This window comes from Microtus pennsylvanicus, chromosome X (genome assembly GCF_037038515.1).
Source record: "Microtus pennsylvanicus isolate mMicPen1 chromosome X, mMicPen1.hap1, whole genome shotgun sequence".
Lineage (NCBI taxonomy): Eukaryota > Metazoa > Chordata > Mammalia > Rodentia > Cricetidae > Microtus > Microtus pennsylvanicus.
The window spans coordinates 3,832,648-3,851,806 of record NC_134601.1 but is presented as its reverse complement, the minus strand read 5'-3'; the positions used below and the strand labels follow the sequence as shown (position 1 = coordinate 3,851,806).

The 19,159-nt window shown below is 46.5% G+C and overlaps 1 protein-coding gene across 3 annotated transcripts; it reads right to left on the bottom strand.

Moving 5' to 3' along the window:
• Positions 1-6,132: 6,132 nt before the first annotated feature.
• Positions 6,133-9,215, bottom strand: Smim10l2a (small integral membrane protein 10 like 2A). Of its 3 annotated transcripts, XM_075958104.1 has the most exons (3): positions 8,334-9,215; positions 7,663-7,713; positions 6,133-7,502 (listed from the first exon to the last, which is right to left on the bottom strand). In XM_075958104.1, the coding sequence occupies exon 1, from the start codon at positions 8,891-8,893 to the stop codon at positions 8,657-8,659; it is 237 nt and encodes a 78-aa protein (XP_075814219.1). In that variant the 5' UTR covers positions 8,894-9,215; the 3' UTR covers positions 6,133-7,502; positions 7,663-7,713; positions 8,334-8,656. The 3 variants fall into 3 exon arrangements, with proteins under 3 accessions (XP_075814219.1, XP_075814218.1, XP_075814217.1); XM_075958103.1 differs by lacking the exon at positions 7,663-7,713 and having other exon boundaries at positions 8,334-9,064; XM_075958102.1 differs by having other exon boundaries at positions 6,133-7,713; positions 8,334-9,043.
• Positions 9,216-19,159: the final 9,944 nt, after the last annotated feature.

Below are 19,159 nucleotides of genomic sequence, written 5' to 3'. Positions count from 1 at the left end.
ACCCAGCTTGAGACAGAGAGAGAACTGTACCCAGCTTGAGGCAGAGAGAGAACTGTACCCAGCCTGAGACAGAGAGAACTGTACCCAGCTTGAGACAGAGAGAACTGTACCCAGCTTGAGACAGAGAGAACTGTACCCAGCTTGAGGCAGAGGGAGAACTGTACCCAGCTTGAGACAGAGAGAGAACTGTACCCAGCTTGAGACAGAGAGAACTGTACCCAGCTTGAGACAGAGAGAACTGTACCCAGCTTGAGGCAGAGGGAGAACTGTACCCAGCTTGAGACAGAGAGAACTGTACCCAGCTTGAGACAGAGAGAGAACTGTACCCAGCTTGAGGCAGAGAGAGAACTGTACCCAGCCTGAGACAGAGAGAACTGTACCCAGCTTGAGACAGAGAGAACTGTACCCAGCTTGAGGCAGAGAGAGAACTGTACCCAGCTTGAGACAGAGAGAGAACTGTACCCAGCTTGAGACAGAGAGAACTGTACCCAGAGACAGAGAGAGAACTGTACCCAGCCTGAGACAGAGAGAACTGTACCCAGCCTGAGACAGAGGGAGAACTGTTCCCAGCTTGAGACAGAGAGAGAACTGTACCCAGCCTGAGACAGAGAGAACTGTACCCAGCTTGAGGCAGAGAGAACTGTACCCAGCCTGAGACAGAGAGAACTGTACCCAGAGACAGAGAGAGAACTGTACCCAGCTTGAGACAGAGGGAACTGTACCCAGCCTGAGACAGAGGGAGAACTGTACCCAGCCTGAGACAGAGGGAGAACTGTACCCAGCTTGAGACAGAGAGAGAACTGTACCCAGCCTGAGACAGAGAGAACTGTACCCAGCTTGAGACAGAGGGAGAACTGTACCCAGCTTGAGACAGAGGGAGAACTGTACCCAGCTTGAGACAGAGAGAGAACTGTACCCAGCCTGAGACAGAGAGAACTGTACCCAGCTTGAGACAGAGAGAGAACTGTACCCAGCCTGAGACAGAGAGAGAACTGTACCCAGCCTGAGACAGAGAGAACTGTACCCAGCTTGAGACAGAGAGAGAACTGTACCCAGCTTGAGACAGAGAGAGAACTGTACACAGCTTGAGACAGAGAGAACTGTACCCAGCCTGAGACAGAGAGAACTGTACCCAGCTTGAGACAGAGAGAACTGTACCCAGCTTGAGACAGAGAGAACTGTACCCAGCCTGAGACAGAGAGAACTGTACCCAGCTTGAGACAGAGAGAGAACTGTACCCAGCTTGAGACAGAGAGAACTGTACCCAGCCTGAGACAGAGGGAGAACTGTACCCAGCTTGAGACAGAGAGAACTGTACCCAGCCTGAGACAGAGAGAGAACTGTACCCAGCTTGAGACAGAGAGAGAACTGTACCCAGCTTGAGACAGAGGGAGAACTGTACCCAGCTTGAGACAGAGAGAACTGTACCCAGCTTGAGACAGAGAGAACTGTACCCAGCTTGAGACAGAGAGAGAACTGTACCCAGCTTGAGACAGAGAGAGAACTGTATCCAGCTTGAGACAGAGAGAACTGTACCCAGCTTGAGACAGAGAGAACTGTACCCAGCTTGAGACAGAGAGAGAACTGTACCCAGCTTGAGACAGAGAGAACTGTACCCAGCTTGAGACAGAGAGAGAACTGTACCCAGCTTGAGACAGAGAGAACTCTACCCAGAGACAGAGAGAGAACTGTACCCAGCCTGAGACAGAGAGAACTGTACCCAGCTTGAGACAGAGAGAACTGTACCCAGCTTGAGACAGAGAGAACTGTACCCAGCCTGAGACAGAGAGAGAACTGTACCCAGCCTGAGACAGAGAGAGAACTGTACCCAGAGACAGAGAGAGAACTGTACCCAGCTTGAGACAGAGAGAACTGTACCCAGCTTGAGGCAGAGGGAGAACTGTACCCAGCTTGAGGCAGAGAGAGAACTGTACCCAGCCTGAGACAGAGAGAACTGTACCCTGCTTGAGACAGAGAGAACTGTACCCAGCTTGAGACAGAGAGAACTGTACCCAGCTTGAGGCATAGGGAGAACTGTACCCAGCTTGAGACAGAGAGAGAACTGTACCCAGCTTGAGACAGAGAGAGAACTGTACCCAGCTTGAGACAGAGAGAACTGTACCCAGCTTGAGACAGAGAGAGAACTGTACCCAGCTTGAGGCAGAGAGAGAACTGTACCCAGCCTGAGACAGAGAGAACTGTACCCTGCTTGAGACAGAGAGAACTGTACCCAGCTTGAGACAGAGAGAACTGTACCCAGCTTGAGGCAGAGGGAGAACTGTACCCAGCTTGAGACAGAGAGAACTGTACCCAGCTTGAGACAGAGAGAGAACTGTACCCAGCTTGAGGCAGAGAGAGAACTGTACCCAGCCTGAGACAGAGAGAACTGTACCCAGCTTGAGACAGAGAGAACTGTACCCAGCTTGAGGCAGAGAGAGAACTGTACCCAGCTTGAGACAGAGAGAGAACTGTACCCAGCTTGAGACAGAGAGAACTGTACCCAGAGACAGAGAGAGAACTGTACCCAGCCTGATACAGAGAGAACTGTACCCAGCCTGAGACAGAGGGAGAACTGTACCCAGCTTGAGACAGAGAGAGAACTGTACCCAGCCTGATACAGAGAGAACTGTACCCAGCTTGAGACAGAGAGAACTGTACCCAGCTTGAGACAGAGAGAACTGTACCCAGAGACAGAGAGAGAACTGTACCCAGCTTGAGACAGAGAGAGAACTGTACCCAGCCTGAGACAGAGAGAGAACTGTACCCAGCTTGAGACAGAGAGAACTGTACCCAGCCTGAGACAGAGAGAACTGTACCCAGCTTGAGACAGAGAGAACTGTACCCAGCTTGAGACAGAGAGAACTGTACCCAGAGACAGAGAGAGAACTGTACCCAGCTTGAGACAGAGAGAGAACTGTACCCAGCCTGAGACAGAGGGAGAACTGTACCCAGCTTGAGACAGAGAGAGAACTGTACCCAGCCTGAGACAGAGATAACTGTACCCAGCCTGAGACAGAGGGAGAACTGTACCCAGCTTGAGACAGAGAGAGAACTGTACCCAGCCTGAGACAGAGGGAGAACTGTACCCAGCTTGAGACAGAGAGAACTGTACCCAGCCTGAGACAGAGAGAACTGTACCCAGCCTGAGACAGAGAGAGAACTGTACCCAGCCTGAGGCAGAGAGAGAACTGTACCCAGCTTGAGACAGAGAGAACTGTACCCAGCTTGAGACAGAGAGAGAACTGTACCCAGCTTGAGACAGAGAGAACTGTACCCAGCTTGAGACAGAGAGAGAACTGTACCCAGCTTGAGACAGAGAGAACTGTACCCAGCTTGAGACAGAGGGAGAACTGTACCCAGCTTGAGACAGAGGGAGAACTGTATCCAGCTTGAGACAGAGAGAGAACTGTACCCAGCTTGAGACAGAGAGAACTGTACCCAGCCTGAGACAGAGAGAACTGTACCCAGCCTGAGACAGAGAGAGAACTGTACCCAGCTTGAGGCAATGGAAGTCTGTAGCATTTGTTGTTGTTGTTTGAGACAGGGTTTCTCTGTAACTTTGGAGCCTGTCCTGGAACTCACTCTGTAGACCAGGCTGGTCTCGATCTCACAAAGATCTGTCTGCCTCTGCCTCCCGAGTGCTGGGATTAAAGGTGTGCGCCACCACTGCCTGGCAGACTGTAGCATTCTTAAATGCTGCTGTGACCCAGAATGTGACCCTTTCCTCAAAAAAGCCTCTCACCCCTGGCCGAGCTGAGGAAAGTGACTTGGTACCAAGATGCTGGAGCTAAACAAAAGCCCCATCCATGCCGACCTTTCATCTGCATCTAAAAGCATGCATTTAGAAACCCATCACGAGTATGCCACGTATTCATCCTTCATGACAGTTGTCATTTCATCGCCTATAAAATTGCATAACAGCAAACAAAAAAGATACCCCCCCCAAAAAAAAACTTCCAGAAAACAGAAAAACCGTGGACAGAAACAAAGGGCGTGAGAAAACATGGAGAAATGCAATATACCTTCCTATAAGGGGCTAAGGCAGCTTTGAATATAGAAAAAAATCAACTATATGGAATGATAAGCAAGAAGTGGGAGGAACGAAGACCGGATTTGCCACAGCTCAGTTTCACATTCTACTTCCCTGCGCCTCCACATTCACCCAAGACTCTGCAGCCTTTGTGGGAGGTGCAGCAGGGGATCAGTGACAGGAACGTTTGTTTGCTCTTTGCTCTTCTCACTTTCTTCATACATTTTGCTCTGTTTATCCTAGAACTGCCTGATTACTGCCAACTTGCTCTCTCCTGACTCAGTCACTAAGATTAGAACTTTCCAGAGGTGGTACAGAGAGAAGGTGGCCCATTTCTGCATGGCCTTAGCTGCTCTCCATAGAGAGCTCGGTTTGGAGCAGGTCAACTCCCCAAAGCCCAGGCTTTCTTATCCGAGTCCTGGACCTCACGCAGAATGGACCTTTTTACCTTTCCTCTTCCACCATTTTCCAGCCCGCCTTTCTCTTCCTACCCAGGGACAGGGATGCAGAAAATGGGCTTTTCCTTCCTGGTCTATTTTAGACCCCACCTCCTTTTTGGACAGAGGATAAGGGTGTGGGATTATGCTGAGATTCAGAATGCAAAGCACAGTGCAATCACCGGGCAAGATCTCCTTGGAGGTCAGTTCTCATCACTCGGTTCTTTTTCTTCTTAGTAACTAGGCCGCTCCATGACCTGTTGACAAATGTCACGCAGCTTTTCCACCACTGAATGCCCACAAGCACAAGAAGGTCACTGGACAAACCAATGCACGCCGTGCGGTGCGCTGTGCCGTACCTCTGTACCAGGCATCTGGCAGAACTAAGGGGGAGAGCCTGGCTCGGCGTTTGCTGGGCACCACCTATCACCATTACAGGCCAAGCCTGCCTGCCTCCTCTGGTTTGCTGGGCCAGGAGATCCGAGAGTGCATGCTAATGAGGTGAGCAGGATGGAGAGGGTAGGCTCAGCAGCTCGGATCTGTGCTTGGACTGGCATATGCCACAGGGTCTCTCTTCCACCACTGCTAGGAGTGTTGTCCTTATTCCGGTTCCCTGACCCCCGGGGAGTGCTTGGAGCCTTGTAATGAGTATAACCTGAGCCCCTAAACTCAGGCTGTACTCCTCTGCTGAAGCATGCTTCTTTAGTGTACGGTGGATGCTCCACCCACACGCTCTACGTTCTTCCTTCCCAGGCTTCTGGCCTCTTCTGGAGGGACCCAGCCTGTAGCTCCCATCCACTTTCCTAGATTCCTCCTTTCCCGCCCTCCCCCTGAGCCTCACTCCCGCTTTCTATTTTCTTCAACTTCTTTTGGAGGCAGGGGCATGTTTCAAGACAGGATTTTCCTGTGTAGCCCTGGAACTCACTCTGTAGCTCATGCTGGCCACAAACTCAGAGATCCCCTTGCCTCTGCCTCCCAAGTGTGCCATGACTACCCAGCTTCCCCAATTTCTTAATGTCATTTGTAGATTTTTGTTTTCTTTTTCTGAGGCAGGGTTTCTCTGTAGCCTTGGCTGTCCTGGAACTCCCTCTGTAAACCAGGCTGGCCTCAGTCTCCCAAGTGCTGGGATTGAAAGCGTGCGCCACCACTGGGCAGCTTGTCTGTCAACCACCTTCTCACCTCAATCCTATCAGTTCCTGGTTTCTTTGAAGGAGCCCAGGGGAGTGTTACTCTGAGAGAATAGACTTTGACTCCTAAGGCCACGAAAAAGCAGGCATTCAGCACCATTCCCTTATGGGTCATTTATCTTCTTAGAAATTCTGACCAGCACCAAGTGACCTCCAAGACCACAGCTACACTTCCCTTTACCCTTGAAGTTCAACTTCAGTTAAACATTTCTGACATCAGTCTCTAGAAGCAAAGAAAAGACCCATGCTTCTTGATCAACTGGAACATTCTGGTCCTGGCTCTACTGTTACCCACTTGGTGTGGGGGAAGCAGAGGGTGGTGGTTCTGTCAAGGGTGGTCTAGGAGGAGGCTCTGAAGCTGCAGTTTCCCTGATCAGCTCTCTGGATGCCCCCCGCTGGGCTTGGACAATGCTGTCTCGCACCCCACCCACTTCCCCACATATGGCACCAGAGAAAAACAGGAGGCATCCAGGCAGTATTTGGTGTACTGAACTCGAAGATTTTCTTTTAAATTTGAGAGACAACAACATTGGGGCAACATCAGAAACAGCATCTCTGACCAGACAGTGCTGGCAGCGCAGAGTTCATCACACATGTAAATGTATGGCCATCCGGGTCCAGTCTATGAGCTGATTGAAGCTCTTCTGCTTGCAATACAGACAGCAAGGAGATAAAGTGTATCACGACCCCATCACACAGCCAGGGCACCGTGGAGGAAGAAAAGTAACAAAGGGGCGGGGAAAACAAAGGCTCACAGACTACTCAGGGCCAGAATGGGACACAAACACAAAGCAGAGTCCTGGTTCTACCCGCATCTACTGGCCCAGAGTCCAGTCCATTGCCAGTGCCTCTGACCTCACACTATAGCCCATGCCTGGACATGAGCAGGGAGGGGCTTCCTGGAGCAGGAGGTCTAAGAAGGCAGGGCCTCCATCTCCATACTCATTTCTCCCAGTAGGTCAAGGCTGACCAGCATGCTGAAGGTTTCCGTATCAGGAATGGAATGCATGGACCTTGAGATACCAGTGCCAGAGAAGCTTGAGGAGTGTAGGAGACATAGTAAAAGTATCCCTTGGGCCATCCTTGGGCATTTGGAGAGGCTAGCCTAAGAAGGGCCTCCTGGACAGACTATGCTCAGTATATCTGGAGGAGAAGCTTTTCCCATGTGATGCCTGGGATGGGGCTACAAGCCTGGGTACAAAGAAACAGGGCCATACCATGGGTCTCAGCTCCTCGACTTCCCATGAACCACAATGTCATCATGGCAGTCCACTACCACACAACTGCTCGGAGGGTTAGAGAGGACTAATTTCAGAAAGTTCTTGAACCTTCCTCTCTGTTCATGAACTCAACATCTGCCTGTCTTCAAGGAAAGGCAGATACCCAGCTACCCTAACCCACAACCTCTCTTTCTCCCTAGGCCCCTGGCAGCTCTCCAATCCCTCCCCACCCCGGCGTCCTTCTAGGTCATGGAGAAGACTGCAGAAGGGGTGGGGGAATGAAGGTCCAGGGCAGGCTGAGCCCCCCCTCTTCTGTGTGTAACAAGAGCAAACCCAGCCCGGTCCTTGAGCCCCATTGTATTCATGAGATGAGGGAATATGTCTCCCTCACCGTGTTGCTAGGAGATACCAGTGCCCGAGGTACACTGGCATCTTTTCTATGGCGGGGCCAGAAGGCCTGAGCAACCCCACCACTCTCTAGGCCTCTACCAGAAAGGCCCTTCCTCTTCTAGGCAGGTTCTTCACTCGGCTGCTCCCCGGGCTGGTCAGGAACAGAAGCAGGCATCTCTACATAGGGATCCGTCTTGAAATGATCACAGAAGGGAGCCATCACCCAGAAGACCAAGGCCTGAAAAAAAAAGCCTTCAGAGTTGGCTTCCTGTGCACTCTGCTTCTCCACCCTATCCCGACAGCAGATGCTTGCTGCTGGATCCTTCCCACTTCCCCAGATCCTGGGGCACACAGCTGCCAGGCTGCTCATGGCTGGAAGATGGGCTTCTGGGTCTCACCAGTGTCATCGCAGGTGCTGCTGGGCAGACAGGGAGGATGGGAGAAGCAGGCTGTGGGGAAAAGAGACGATTGTAACCTGTTCTTTTCTGTCTGCAGATGCAGAGGGCCTCAGGAATGCCCCAGACTGGGTTAGGGGAGCAAGAGGGAGAGCAGGAGGAGCAGGCAGAGGACAGTCCCCTGCCCCATCCCCAAGAGTGCAGGAGGCAGTCTGGAGAAGGGCTGCACAGAGCTGCAGAGACTACCCTTGGGCCTGCATGCAAAGAAGGGGACAGACCTGAGGTTTGGTTCAGAAAAGAACTGTCCATTTTATCTGACCACCTGACATAGGGAGACCGATGGACAAATATTTACTCTTCTAGCACCTTCCTGGGGGCTCACTGGCCCATTCAGGGTTCAGGTTACATCTCAGGATGCTTCTACAAAAAAGGGAACTGAGGCTGGAAGGTGGGTGGGAGGGGCTCCCTGTCTGTGTATTGGTGATGAATTGACCCTCCAAGATGCCAGAGCCACCCAATACCCTATCAGGGGACCACCACCAGGGACACGGGAAAGCCTTGCCTACCTTTTCAGTTTCTAAGCTTGGCTACGCAGCAGGTGTGCCATGGCGTATTCCCTATTTCCACAAACGAGTTATACCCACCAGACCCCATTCCAACCTGTCCGCACCTACCTTCCTGCACAGGGCCTGGTAAATCCTGCGGTAGCACCCCCTCTTTCGGGTTCTCCCTCTTTCTGGCCAATCGGAGGCAACAGGTTTGCCAGACTCTGATGATTCTCTGGATGCCGCGGAAAATGACTCGGCTGCGAAGGGTTTTTGCAGTATGGGATGCAGTACTGTGGCCCTCCGCGGAGGCCTAAAATGGAGGGACCCAGGCAGTTCCGTCTGCGCCCCCCGCCTCTGTCTCTGGGCCCTGAGCGGTCCCAAGGTCCTTCAAGCGGCCGCCTGGAGGGGATGGCGGGGGTGGCGTGGATGGCGTTGTGGCGGGCGATGGCTCACTCGATCCGCACCTGCAGGCGGACGTTGAGCATCACCGAGGCCACCATATAAAAGTAGGGGAAGTTCACGCGCAGCCGCCAGGCCAGGTCGAAGAAGGTGAGCAGCGTGCGCGTGAGCCCCTTGCAGAAAGCGCTGTAGGGGCCGCGCATCGCCGCCCAACGCGACAATCGCATTGCCAGGCCGGATAGGGCTGCAGCCGCAGCTGCAGCCGACAGGGCCGCAGTCACAGCCATCGGCCTGGCTCACCCGCTTACCCGCCGCAGAGCCAGCTCAGTGTGCCTCGCCGCGCTGCACCGCGACAAGTTGCCCAACGCTGCCTGCAGCCCCGCCCTCCGGCTCCGGGTCCTTGCAGCCTCCAGTGCTCCGCCCACCACCCCGCAGCCTCAGTGGCTCTTGGCCTTCTTGCGAGACCTGCGGCTGCTCAGCTCCGCCCCCTCGCCGCAGGCTCTGGGCAGAAGTCCTTCCTCCCTAGTTCAGCAGGTATCTTTGTCTCATCCTGAGTCCTGCTGCTACAGAATGGCCGCAGAGGTCGGGCCGGACTTGCTTGGCCTTACTGCCTCAGTCCCACAGATGGGAACCCTCTCTCCACGAAGTCTCATACCAACCAAGTGCCTGTCCCACCTGTTCAGCTTGTTATTCCTAGAGTGCACAAATACTGAACGGCGTGAATGGTGCGCTGCTAGGACTAGCTCTAGAGAAATACTCTAGAATTCATCAAGATGTTTTTATTTCTTTTAAGGACTAGCTAGCTCTCGTGGACCACTTTTGCTAATTCTATAGGAAAGTATATCCAGTAGTACTCTCCTATGGACAGACACACGCTAACACCCCTTTTCCACCGCCTCTTCGGGAACCAGGTCCAAGGACTCATTGCACCTTTCATTATTTGCATAATGCCCTGAACTGCCCCACGCAGTGCCATCAGATCAATGGTGCATGCATTTTGTTCCATTTCTGTTGTGTTTGCTGGCTGCCTTTTCATGTTAATATCTAATCATGTTAAACTAAATCCAACCCAAAACCAGATAGTCTCTGGCGATGTGGGCAGCGTTCAGTCACCTATGCAAGGGTGAGAGGAAAACAGCCAAGATTCCGCATTGTAGAGCGTTTCTCAGTTACTGTGTTCAGTGGGTTAGGTACCCGAAGGGCATTTTCGTCTTAGGATATTTTCCACTTAAAATTGATTTATCTAGATAAACTTCAGAGTAAATCAAAGATCATCTGTATTTATTAATAGGGAGTAGAGTGATCCCTCCAAATTCGATTTTTATTTGACAGCACATCTTTAGTTATTCTAGGGGCTGTGCATACCCACATAATTTTAGAAGTAAATAGTGAGTACAAAAGGCATTGCTTGAAACTGTACTAAATAGACTAGTTTTGGGGAGAACTGACACCATTTTTATGTAGATTGTTTCATATTAAGAACAGAGTCTGTCTTTGTTCATCAAGATGTTTTTATTTCTTTTATTGAAATTCGTATGGTTTGGCATTGAGATCCTTTTTACATTTGTTATAGCTACTCAAAAATACTCATTTCCTTTGAAAGCACTATAAATGATTTTGGACTTTTAATCTCAGTTTCCATATGCCTGTTCATCATTAGTATATAGAAATGTATCTTTGTATGTATATGTGTCTGCATGCATTTCTGTGTGGATTCACATGTATGCGTAGGTGTGCATGCATTCCTGTGTGTGGAGGCGAGAAGACAACCCATGGAGCCTATTTACTTCAGTTGTTGGACCGTCTCTTCATGGCTAAGAGCCCTTCCAGTAGAGCAGAGAGAGGGTCAGCAAGCTCCAGGGATCTGCCTGTCACTGCCTTCCCAAGATCTGGGATTTTAAACTTGTGTCACTGCCAGGTGTGACTGCACAAGTCTTTTTGATCCTAAGCATTCAGGCAGCAGAGGCAGGCAGACCTTTGTAAGTTTGAGGCCAGCCTGGTCTACATAACAAGTCCCAGGCCAGTCAGGCCTACATGGTGAGCCTGTGGACTAAAAAGCCCAACAAACAAACAAACAAACAAACAAACCAAAAAACCATCTCTGCCCCCTGTGCCTCCATGCCTGGCTTGGGGAGGCAGTGAGCGTGGCTTGTCTCTTAAAGAGACAGAACACGTCATTACACTGGGCATGCCAACGTTGTGTTTTACATTTGGAGCCTTCCTCCTACCCTTGAAATACACATTTCTGTGCATTCATCTTGTGTGCAGGGAAGAAGACAAACTTTCCGCTTGTTTCTAGGGATCTTTTTGTCAATACTGTGAAACTTGGTAACTAGAATATCTTATTGTGTACAAACAGTTCTCTGTCTTTTCATCATTCTAGCTGCTCCTTGTCTCATTGCAGTGAAGAGAATTCACAGTGCCAGGTTGAATGTAAAAGTTTGATACCCTAATGGCCATGTATGGGCAAATGCGTTTTCTAAATCACTGATTTTGAGTATCTTTAGAAACTAAGATTACAATGCTGGGTGTGGTGGTGCACACCTTTAATCCCCTTACTGGGAGGCAGAGGCAGGCAGATCTCTGTGAGTTCAATGCCAGTCTGGTGTACAAAGAGTGTTCCAGGACAGCCAGGGCTGTTACACAGAGAAACCCTGTCTCAAAAGATGAAAAAAAAGTACTATTTTAAACTTTCATATACCTAACTTTTTGATTCAGTCTCAATCTGTAGCCATACTTGCCTGGAACTCACTATGTAACCTAGGCTGGTCTTACTTTTGTGTTATTATTGTAATTGTATTTATAATGAACAAATGCCAAACACATTAAACATGTGTGTATGTACATGCATGCTAGCAGGGACATACACCTGCACGTGCTTGTCCTGTGCAGAAGCAAGAAGTTGTCTATCTATCTCAGCACTAGAATCACTATGGGTGTTTGCTAGGTGCAGCTGGCGTGTTACACAGTCTTGGGATCTTAACTCTGGCAGGTGGATGGATCTCTGTGAGTTCAAGGTGTGGTGGCACATACCTTTAATCCCAACCCTTGGGAGGCAGCGGCCAGTGGATCTCTGTGAATTCAAGTTGTGGTAGAACACATCTTTAATCCCAACAGGTGGAGGCAGAGAGGCGGGTGGATCTCTGTGAGTTCAAGGACAATCTGTTCTACAGAGTGAGTGCCAGGACAGCCAGATACACAGAGAAACCTGTTCTCAAAAAACCAAAAATTAAAAAGAAAAAGAAAAAAATAGAGTTTAAAATAAAGCCACGAAAAGATGGAAAATACACAGAGTCTTGATACTATATGTTATTTTGTTACGGCTGCTAAACGACATTTGATTATAAATGTTGCTGAATTAATCCAACCTATGTATTTTGAAAATGCCTTGAGTTTAAAATATAAGTCAAAATATATGTTACTTTGGAGAAGAGGCTTTGCTTTTGTTTATACAGGAAATGAGAGGCTCTGGATTCATTCTGGGTTAAGAAAACTTAGGTTTGATCAAGGAAGACCTCCTGAGAAATCCAGATGGCCCAGATGTCTGAGTTCTACATCTAGAACAGATTCAAAACTGCTGGCTGAGATGATCAAGCCTCACAGGATACTCCAGTCAGGACTTGCTCATAATTCTAAATGTTCTTTAGGTACCCATAAGATTATCAGTGCCACCAGTCAGCAGGAAGTAGAAAAACTATGCCCACATTCCCAAAAAAATGGACTATGGATATATGAATACATGTTGTTATGGATACTGGTCAGGAAGAAAGCTAAACAAGGGACATTAGATTCAGAATTCTTGTTTTGAAAAAAAGTGTGTGGGGGTGAATGCTGTGGGACAATGGTCTTGTACTTTGTAAAGATTTGTCACTTGTATTTTAATAAAATGCTGATTGTCCAGTAGCCAGGCAGGAAGTATAGGCAGGGTGACAAGAACAGGAGAATTCTGGGAAGAGGAAAGGCTGAGTCTGCAGTTGTCACCCAGAGACAGAGGAAGCAAGATGAGCGTGCCTCACTGATGAAAGGTACCAAGCCACACGGCTAACACAGACAAAAATATAAGTTATAAAAATTAATAAGAAAAGCTTGAGCCACTAGGCCAACCAGTTTATAATTAATGTAGACCTCTGTGTGTTTTTTTGGTACTGAATGACCGTGGGACCAGGTGGGACAGAAAATCTCGATCAACAAACTCCATTTTTAATTATTGATGTCTTCATGATTGTACACCAAGTGCTCCTAACTGCTAAGCAAGCTCTCCGGTCCCTAGCAAAATAATTCTTTCAAGGAGTGTTTGCATATAAACTTCAACTTACCCTCAACTGTTTTCATTCATTACAGCCCCAGATTTCTCAGTCTACAACATTAGACTGGGATACTGGTGCCTAGGCATGAAAATATACATTTCAGAACACCAGAAGAATACATGAATTTGTATCATGGTTATAGATATAAAAACTTCAAACAAGCCAGAATTTTTAGAGGAGGTAATAGAAAAAGTAGGCATGGTAGTGTATGCTTACTATCCTGGAACTTGGAGGGCTGAGGCAGGATGAAGCCCAGCATGGCCTACACAGTGAGATCAAGTCCAGCCTGGAGCATATAGTAAGAACTTGCCTAAATCTCTCAGGTTTAGATTGATAATAAGGATAGTTATTACATTTTTCAAGGCTAGTTTCTTTTGGGTGATAGAAATTAAGTCTTGGGATATGGTGTTAGTTAACTGAAACATAAATGTTATAGGTATATTGCTCTTCCTGCTAGATTGGCACCTTTATTATAAAAATCCCTTCCTAACCCTATAGTTTTTATGGGTGACTGCAAAGTTCGGTCTAATATAACCCCCCTTATCAGTGGGGTCTTCCAGGGAGCCTCTGAACAGATCAGATAATAACTATCTGAGGGACTTAGACTTCCTCCTTCATTTGACAGTTCTGGTGACAGCCAGGCTAATGTTGGCACTTTGAATGTGGGCTTAGAATTAGAAGACAACATGCATAACCGCCACAAATACTACCTGTTTTCTCAAATTCTTCCTTTCATTTCCTGGCAAACATAAGCATTTGAGTTATTTTTATGACCCTAAAATGCTGATTGAAATGATTTGCCAGTAGTTTTACTGATATTTTGGAGGTGAGAATTATTTGTGGCTTTTCCTCTGCCATTTTTAGCTTGTCAGGCTTTGATGAAAGAATGGACAGTTCAAATAATACTGCAGCAATTTTAGACATCAGTCTCTCCTGGACTCACTGTCCTTGTTCCTTAACTGTTTCTTGAGTTAAGTGGCTAAACTATTTTATCAATGTTGTTTCCCCTGTAACATGGAGAATTTTGACCAGCAAGGAGAAATACCTTATAAAATGTTACAACAACTTAGTAATTATATATAATATAATTATATATAATATATAATTTCTAAATTATATATATATATATATATATAATATGATACCAAAAAGATATACACACACATATATATCCACATATATGTAAATGATGTGCATGTTCTTCTGTATGCTGTGAATATATTTTATTATCATTGGTTAATAAAGAAGCTGATTTGGCCAACAGCCAGGCATAATAGAGCCAGGCAGGAAATCCAAGCAACGTTAAAGGGAAAAAGGAGGAGGAGTTTGGGAGACACCAGCAGCAGCTGGAAAAACAAGATGTGAGGTAACAAACCAAGAGCCTCGTGGTAAAATACAGACTATTAGAAATGGGTTGATTTAAGTTTTAAGAACTAGTTAATAATAAGCTTGAGGTACTAGGCTATATATATATGCATGCATGTGACAACAATGAAAAAGAGTCAATGAATTTGAAAGAGAGAAAGGAGGCATTAAGTGGGGAGGAAAGGCAAGGAAGAAATATAACTATATTATCTCAAAAATAGAAGAAAAACTAAAAAAAAATAAAACATATACTGTTCCTGACATTAATATAACAATTTTAGCTTTCTTTTGGGGTACAATTTTGCACATTTTAATGTAATTTATTATTTTATTTTTGAATTGCATATGATAATTATGTATTTAAGGGATATACATGATAGTTCAGTCTTTTTCACACTTTTTAAAGTTAGTTTTTTAAGAATTTAATAGTGATTATGTACTACTGTACTTACGTTATGTCCATTCCTTTTTCTCCCACAATTCCCTGTCAAGTTCATGATCTCTTCTTCTGCAATTAATATTGTTATGTGTGTGTATTTAAAATTTATTATTTTCCACACTGTAGTCATATTTCATTTGTATTTTAATAAATAAAGTTTGCCTGAAGATCAGAAGGCAAAACAGCCACACTGGTCAGCCATACAAACCAGGCAGTGGCGCTGCACACACCTTTAATCCCAGCAGCCACACCAGTTAGCCATAGAGGCCAGGTGGTGGTGCACACCTTTAATCCCAGCACTAGAGAGGAATATAAGGTGGGATGGCTCAGTGGTTGTTGTCTGTTCTTCAGAGAATGAAAGTTCAATTCCCAGCACCCACATCCCACAGCTCTCTGTAACTCAGTCCTAAGGGATCTGATGCTTTTTTATGGCCTCTGTGGGCGCTGCACACATGTGGTGTACAGACATATGTAGGCAAAACACCTATACACATAACATTTTTTTTTAAAAAAAATTATGTGCATTGGTGTTTTGCCTGCATGAGGGTGTTGGGTCCCCTGGAACTGGAGTTGCAGACAGCCGTGAGCTGCCATGTGGGTGCTGGGAATTGATCTGGGGTCCTTTGGACGAATGGCCAGTGCTCTTAATCGCTGAGCCATCTCTCCAGCCCTACATATAACATTCTTAAGAAAGAAAAATCCAGTCAGCCAATGTTTATGTTTTTATTGATAATTTAGCTCATTCAAATTTAATACAACTAGGGTATGGGAAAAGGCTCAGGGGTTAGCAGTTAAAGAGGACCCAGGATTGAGTTCTTGTATCCACAGGGTGACTCACAAGTGATCTGGCGCCCTCTTCTGGCCTCCTGGGGCAACAGGCATGCACCTGGTATTGGGACAAAACAGTCATTCACCTAAAATAAAATCAAATGAAGTTAATGTGATTACCAATAAGATAAAATGTAAAGTTGGGTAGTGGTGGTGGCATGTGCCTTTAATCCCAGCACTCAGGAGGCAGAGGCAGGCGGATCTCTGTGAGTTCAAGGCCAGCCTGGTCTACAAGAGCTAGTTCCAGGACAGGCTCCAAAGCTACAGGAAACCCTGTCTCGGAAAACAAACAAAAGATAGGATGTATAGTGTCCATTTTGATATTTTCTGTATTTTATGTCTTCTGTGTCTTATATCCTCAATACTTTATTGCCTTTAATTTTATTTATTTTTTAATATATGTATCTTCCTACTCCCCTTTATAAAATGATTTATTTATTTATTATGTATACAGTGTTCTGCCTGCATATCATAAAAGGGCACCAGATCCCATTACAGATGGTTGTGAGTCACCATGTGGTTGCTGGGAATTGAACTCAGGACCTCTGGAAATCTCTTAAGCTCTGAGCCATCTCTCCAGCCCCCTGTCTTTTATTTTAAACAGGTGCTTTCCTGGCACATGGTTTCACTTTATTTTGTGTGTATGTGTTTGTGTCTGTGCATGTACATGTGCAGACTGCAGAACAAATTTGAATGTCATCCCTCAGGAGATATCCATTTTATTTATTTCCGTGTGTGTGTGTGTGCATATGCGTGTGTGTGTTGTATGCATGTGTATATGGGTGAGTGTGCTTGCCTGTATATGTGTACGTAGAGACCACAGATTGACATGGAATATCTTCTTCTATTGCCTTACTTCTAATTATTTTAGAAAAGGTCTCACACTAAACCTAGAGCTCGCAGTTTCTTGGCTGGATTGGCTACGAGCTAAGCGCCCTTCCAGGATCTATTTGTCTCCAGCCATCCCCACCCTACCCGTCAGTGCCTGGGTTACACCTTTGCCAGCACATCCAGCTTTTCACATGAGTGCTGGGGATCTGAACTCGTGTCTTCGTGCTTGTACCCGCTCAGCCACCTCCTCAGCCCACACTTTGCTTTTGAAACTGGGTCACTCACTTGTAGAAGCTCACAGAAGAGGTTAGGCTGGCTTACCAGTGAGCCCCAGAGATTATCCTGTCTTTGCCTTCCCAGTGCTGATATCACTGGCATGTATGCACCTGAGTCAGGCTTTTTACAACGGGTTCTAGGAATTCAGTTTATTGTCTCATGCCTGTGCCGCAAACACTCTACTAAATGAATTATTTTCCTGGTAATGTGGTATTATCTTTTGTTTTTTAATTACTTTTTAGATAGAGTCTCACTATGAAGTTATGAAGTGCACACACACACCTGCCTATTGAGTCCAGTTTTTGTTTTTTAATTTTTAGATAGAGTCTCACTATGAAGTGCACACACACACACACACACACACACACACACACACACACCTACTATTGAGTCCATTTAGTGTTGCTTGCATGTACATGTGTCTACAGTTGAGCACTTAGGGACTGATCACCTATAAGAGAGCTCATCCCTGGAGAAACCGTTTCTCTCCTCAGCCACTGATCACCTGCAGCTCTTCATCTAGGGGTGAGACCTCTGAAATTCTGGCCGTCCATGTTGGCATCTCAACTGGTGTTGTCATTATGCAGGTCTTTGTCTAGGCAACCATACTGCTGAGATTCCTTGTTGGCTCTGCTTCCCTGTTCTGTCTGGAAGACACTAGCAGCAGCTGCCCTGGTACTCTCTGGCTCTTAAAAATCTTTCCCAGCAACCACATGGTGGCTCACAACCATCTGAAATGAGGTCTGGTGCCCTCTTCTGGCCTTCAGGCATACATGCAGAAAGAATATTGTATACATAATAAATAAATAAATATTAAAAAAAATCTTTCCACCCCCTCTTCGGAGATGTTCCCTGAGCCTTAGGCTTACCCGTTGCCTTGGAGATGTACTAATCAGGGTTGGGCTCCCCACGATTGTCATTTATTCTTTATATTTTTACCAGATGTAGAGCTTGTTTTTGTTTTGTTTTTATAAAAAAAACCCTGTAGTTTTAGGCCAGTTTTTCAGTGTGTACCCTGGCAATTACAATTAATGTCTTAATTTAAAACAAATTAGTTTAATGTATATCCTAGCTTCAAGAGTATACTAAAACTTGTATTACTTTACAGCTCCCCAAGACCCTATGTGTGTCCTCTTCATAATGGTGATCTTAAAATAGTAACATTTGTAGCTTGGGATCCAAGAGTGTTGAGTGGAAAAGTGGGGGAAAACTGTAACGTCTTTCATGGTCTCATCTCCGAACACAGCGCCACATCAGCCACATTCTTTTTGTAGCAATCTCAAAGGTGCCCAAATCCAAAGGCAAGGGCCATTAACTGTGCGTGTTGATGGAAACCCAGCTAAGAGTTTCCAGAAAGGCTTGCTAACTGTCACAACAGGTTAAGAAATCAAGCGTTGGCGCCTTTGCCAAGGTCATTTGTTTGGTAAACACAGAACCTCTCAGTACTAATCACACTATTTCTTTGTCTGAAAAGTGAAGGAATTGGGATAGGAAGTACAGACTTCCCTTTCTTGTCCCCTGGTGCACACATAGGCATGCGGGGTGTGTGTGTGTGTGTGTGTGTGTGTGTGTGTGTGTGTGTGTGTGTGTGTGTGCTTGTGTGTGTGTAGCACCATGTAAATAGCATCTTGATGAGAGACTCCAACTTTGCCAGGATGAGCTGTCTCTGAAGACAGTGTCCTTTCACTCCCAATTAAGACGGGGGACTTGATTTCTTCTACTTTCACACAGGGAGGGAATCTTATGGGGAAATACATAGTGGTGGTGCACGCCTTTAATCCCAGCACTCGGGAGGCAGAGGCAGGCGGATCTCTGTGAGTTCGAGACCAGCCTGGTCTACAAGAGCTAGTTCCAGGACAGGATTCAAAACCACAGAGAAACCCTGTCTCGAACCCCCCCCCCCCAAAAAAAAGAAATATATAGAGTGTATTTTCTTTTTTTTTTCTTTCTTTTTGGTTTTTCAAGACAGAATTTCTCTGTGTAGTCCTGGCTGTCCTGGAACTCATCTGTAGACCAGGCTGGCCTCAAACTCAACAAAGGTCTGCCTATCTCTGCCTCCTTAGTGCTGGGATTAAAGGCATTGCCACCACCACCCAGAAGAATGTATTTTAAAAATAAGGGAAAATAGCTTTCTCCAAGGGCCAACAGGTAGGTTTTGATTATAAAAAAGACCTTCAAATTTTGAGGCAATCTCCAGTAATTCATAATTCATGCATTAGGGCACAAAGAAGTGCATATGGCTCAGGACTGAGTAGCTGCTTCTCTTTCCAAGGACCCAGGTTCGACCCCCAGCACCCATCCAGAAGTTCACAACTGCCTGTAACACCAGTTCCAGGAGATCCAATGCCCTCTCCTGACATCTATGATTTCATGTACAAACATGGTATACATATACGCTTAGACACACACATAAAATAAATATCCTTTGAAAGAAATGTATTAAATATAAATTTTTAAAATATAAAAATCGCAATATTTTAATGTCTTAATATAGTTAGGAAATGTGA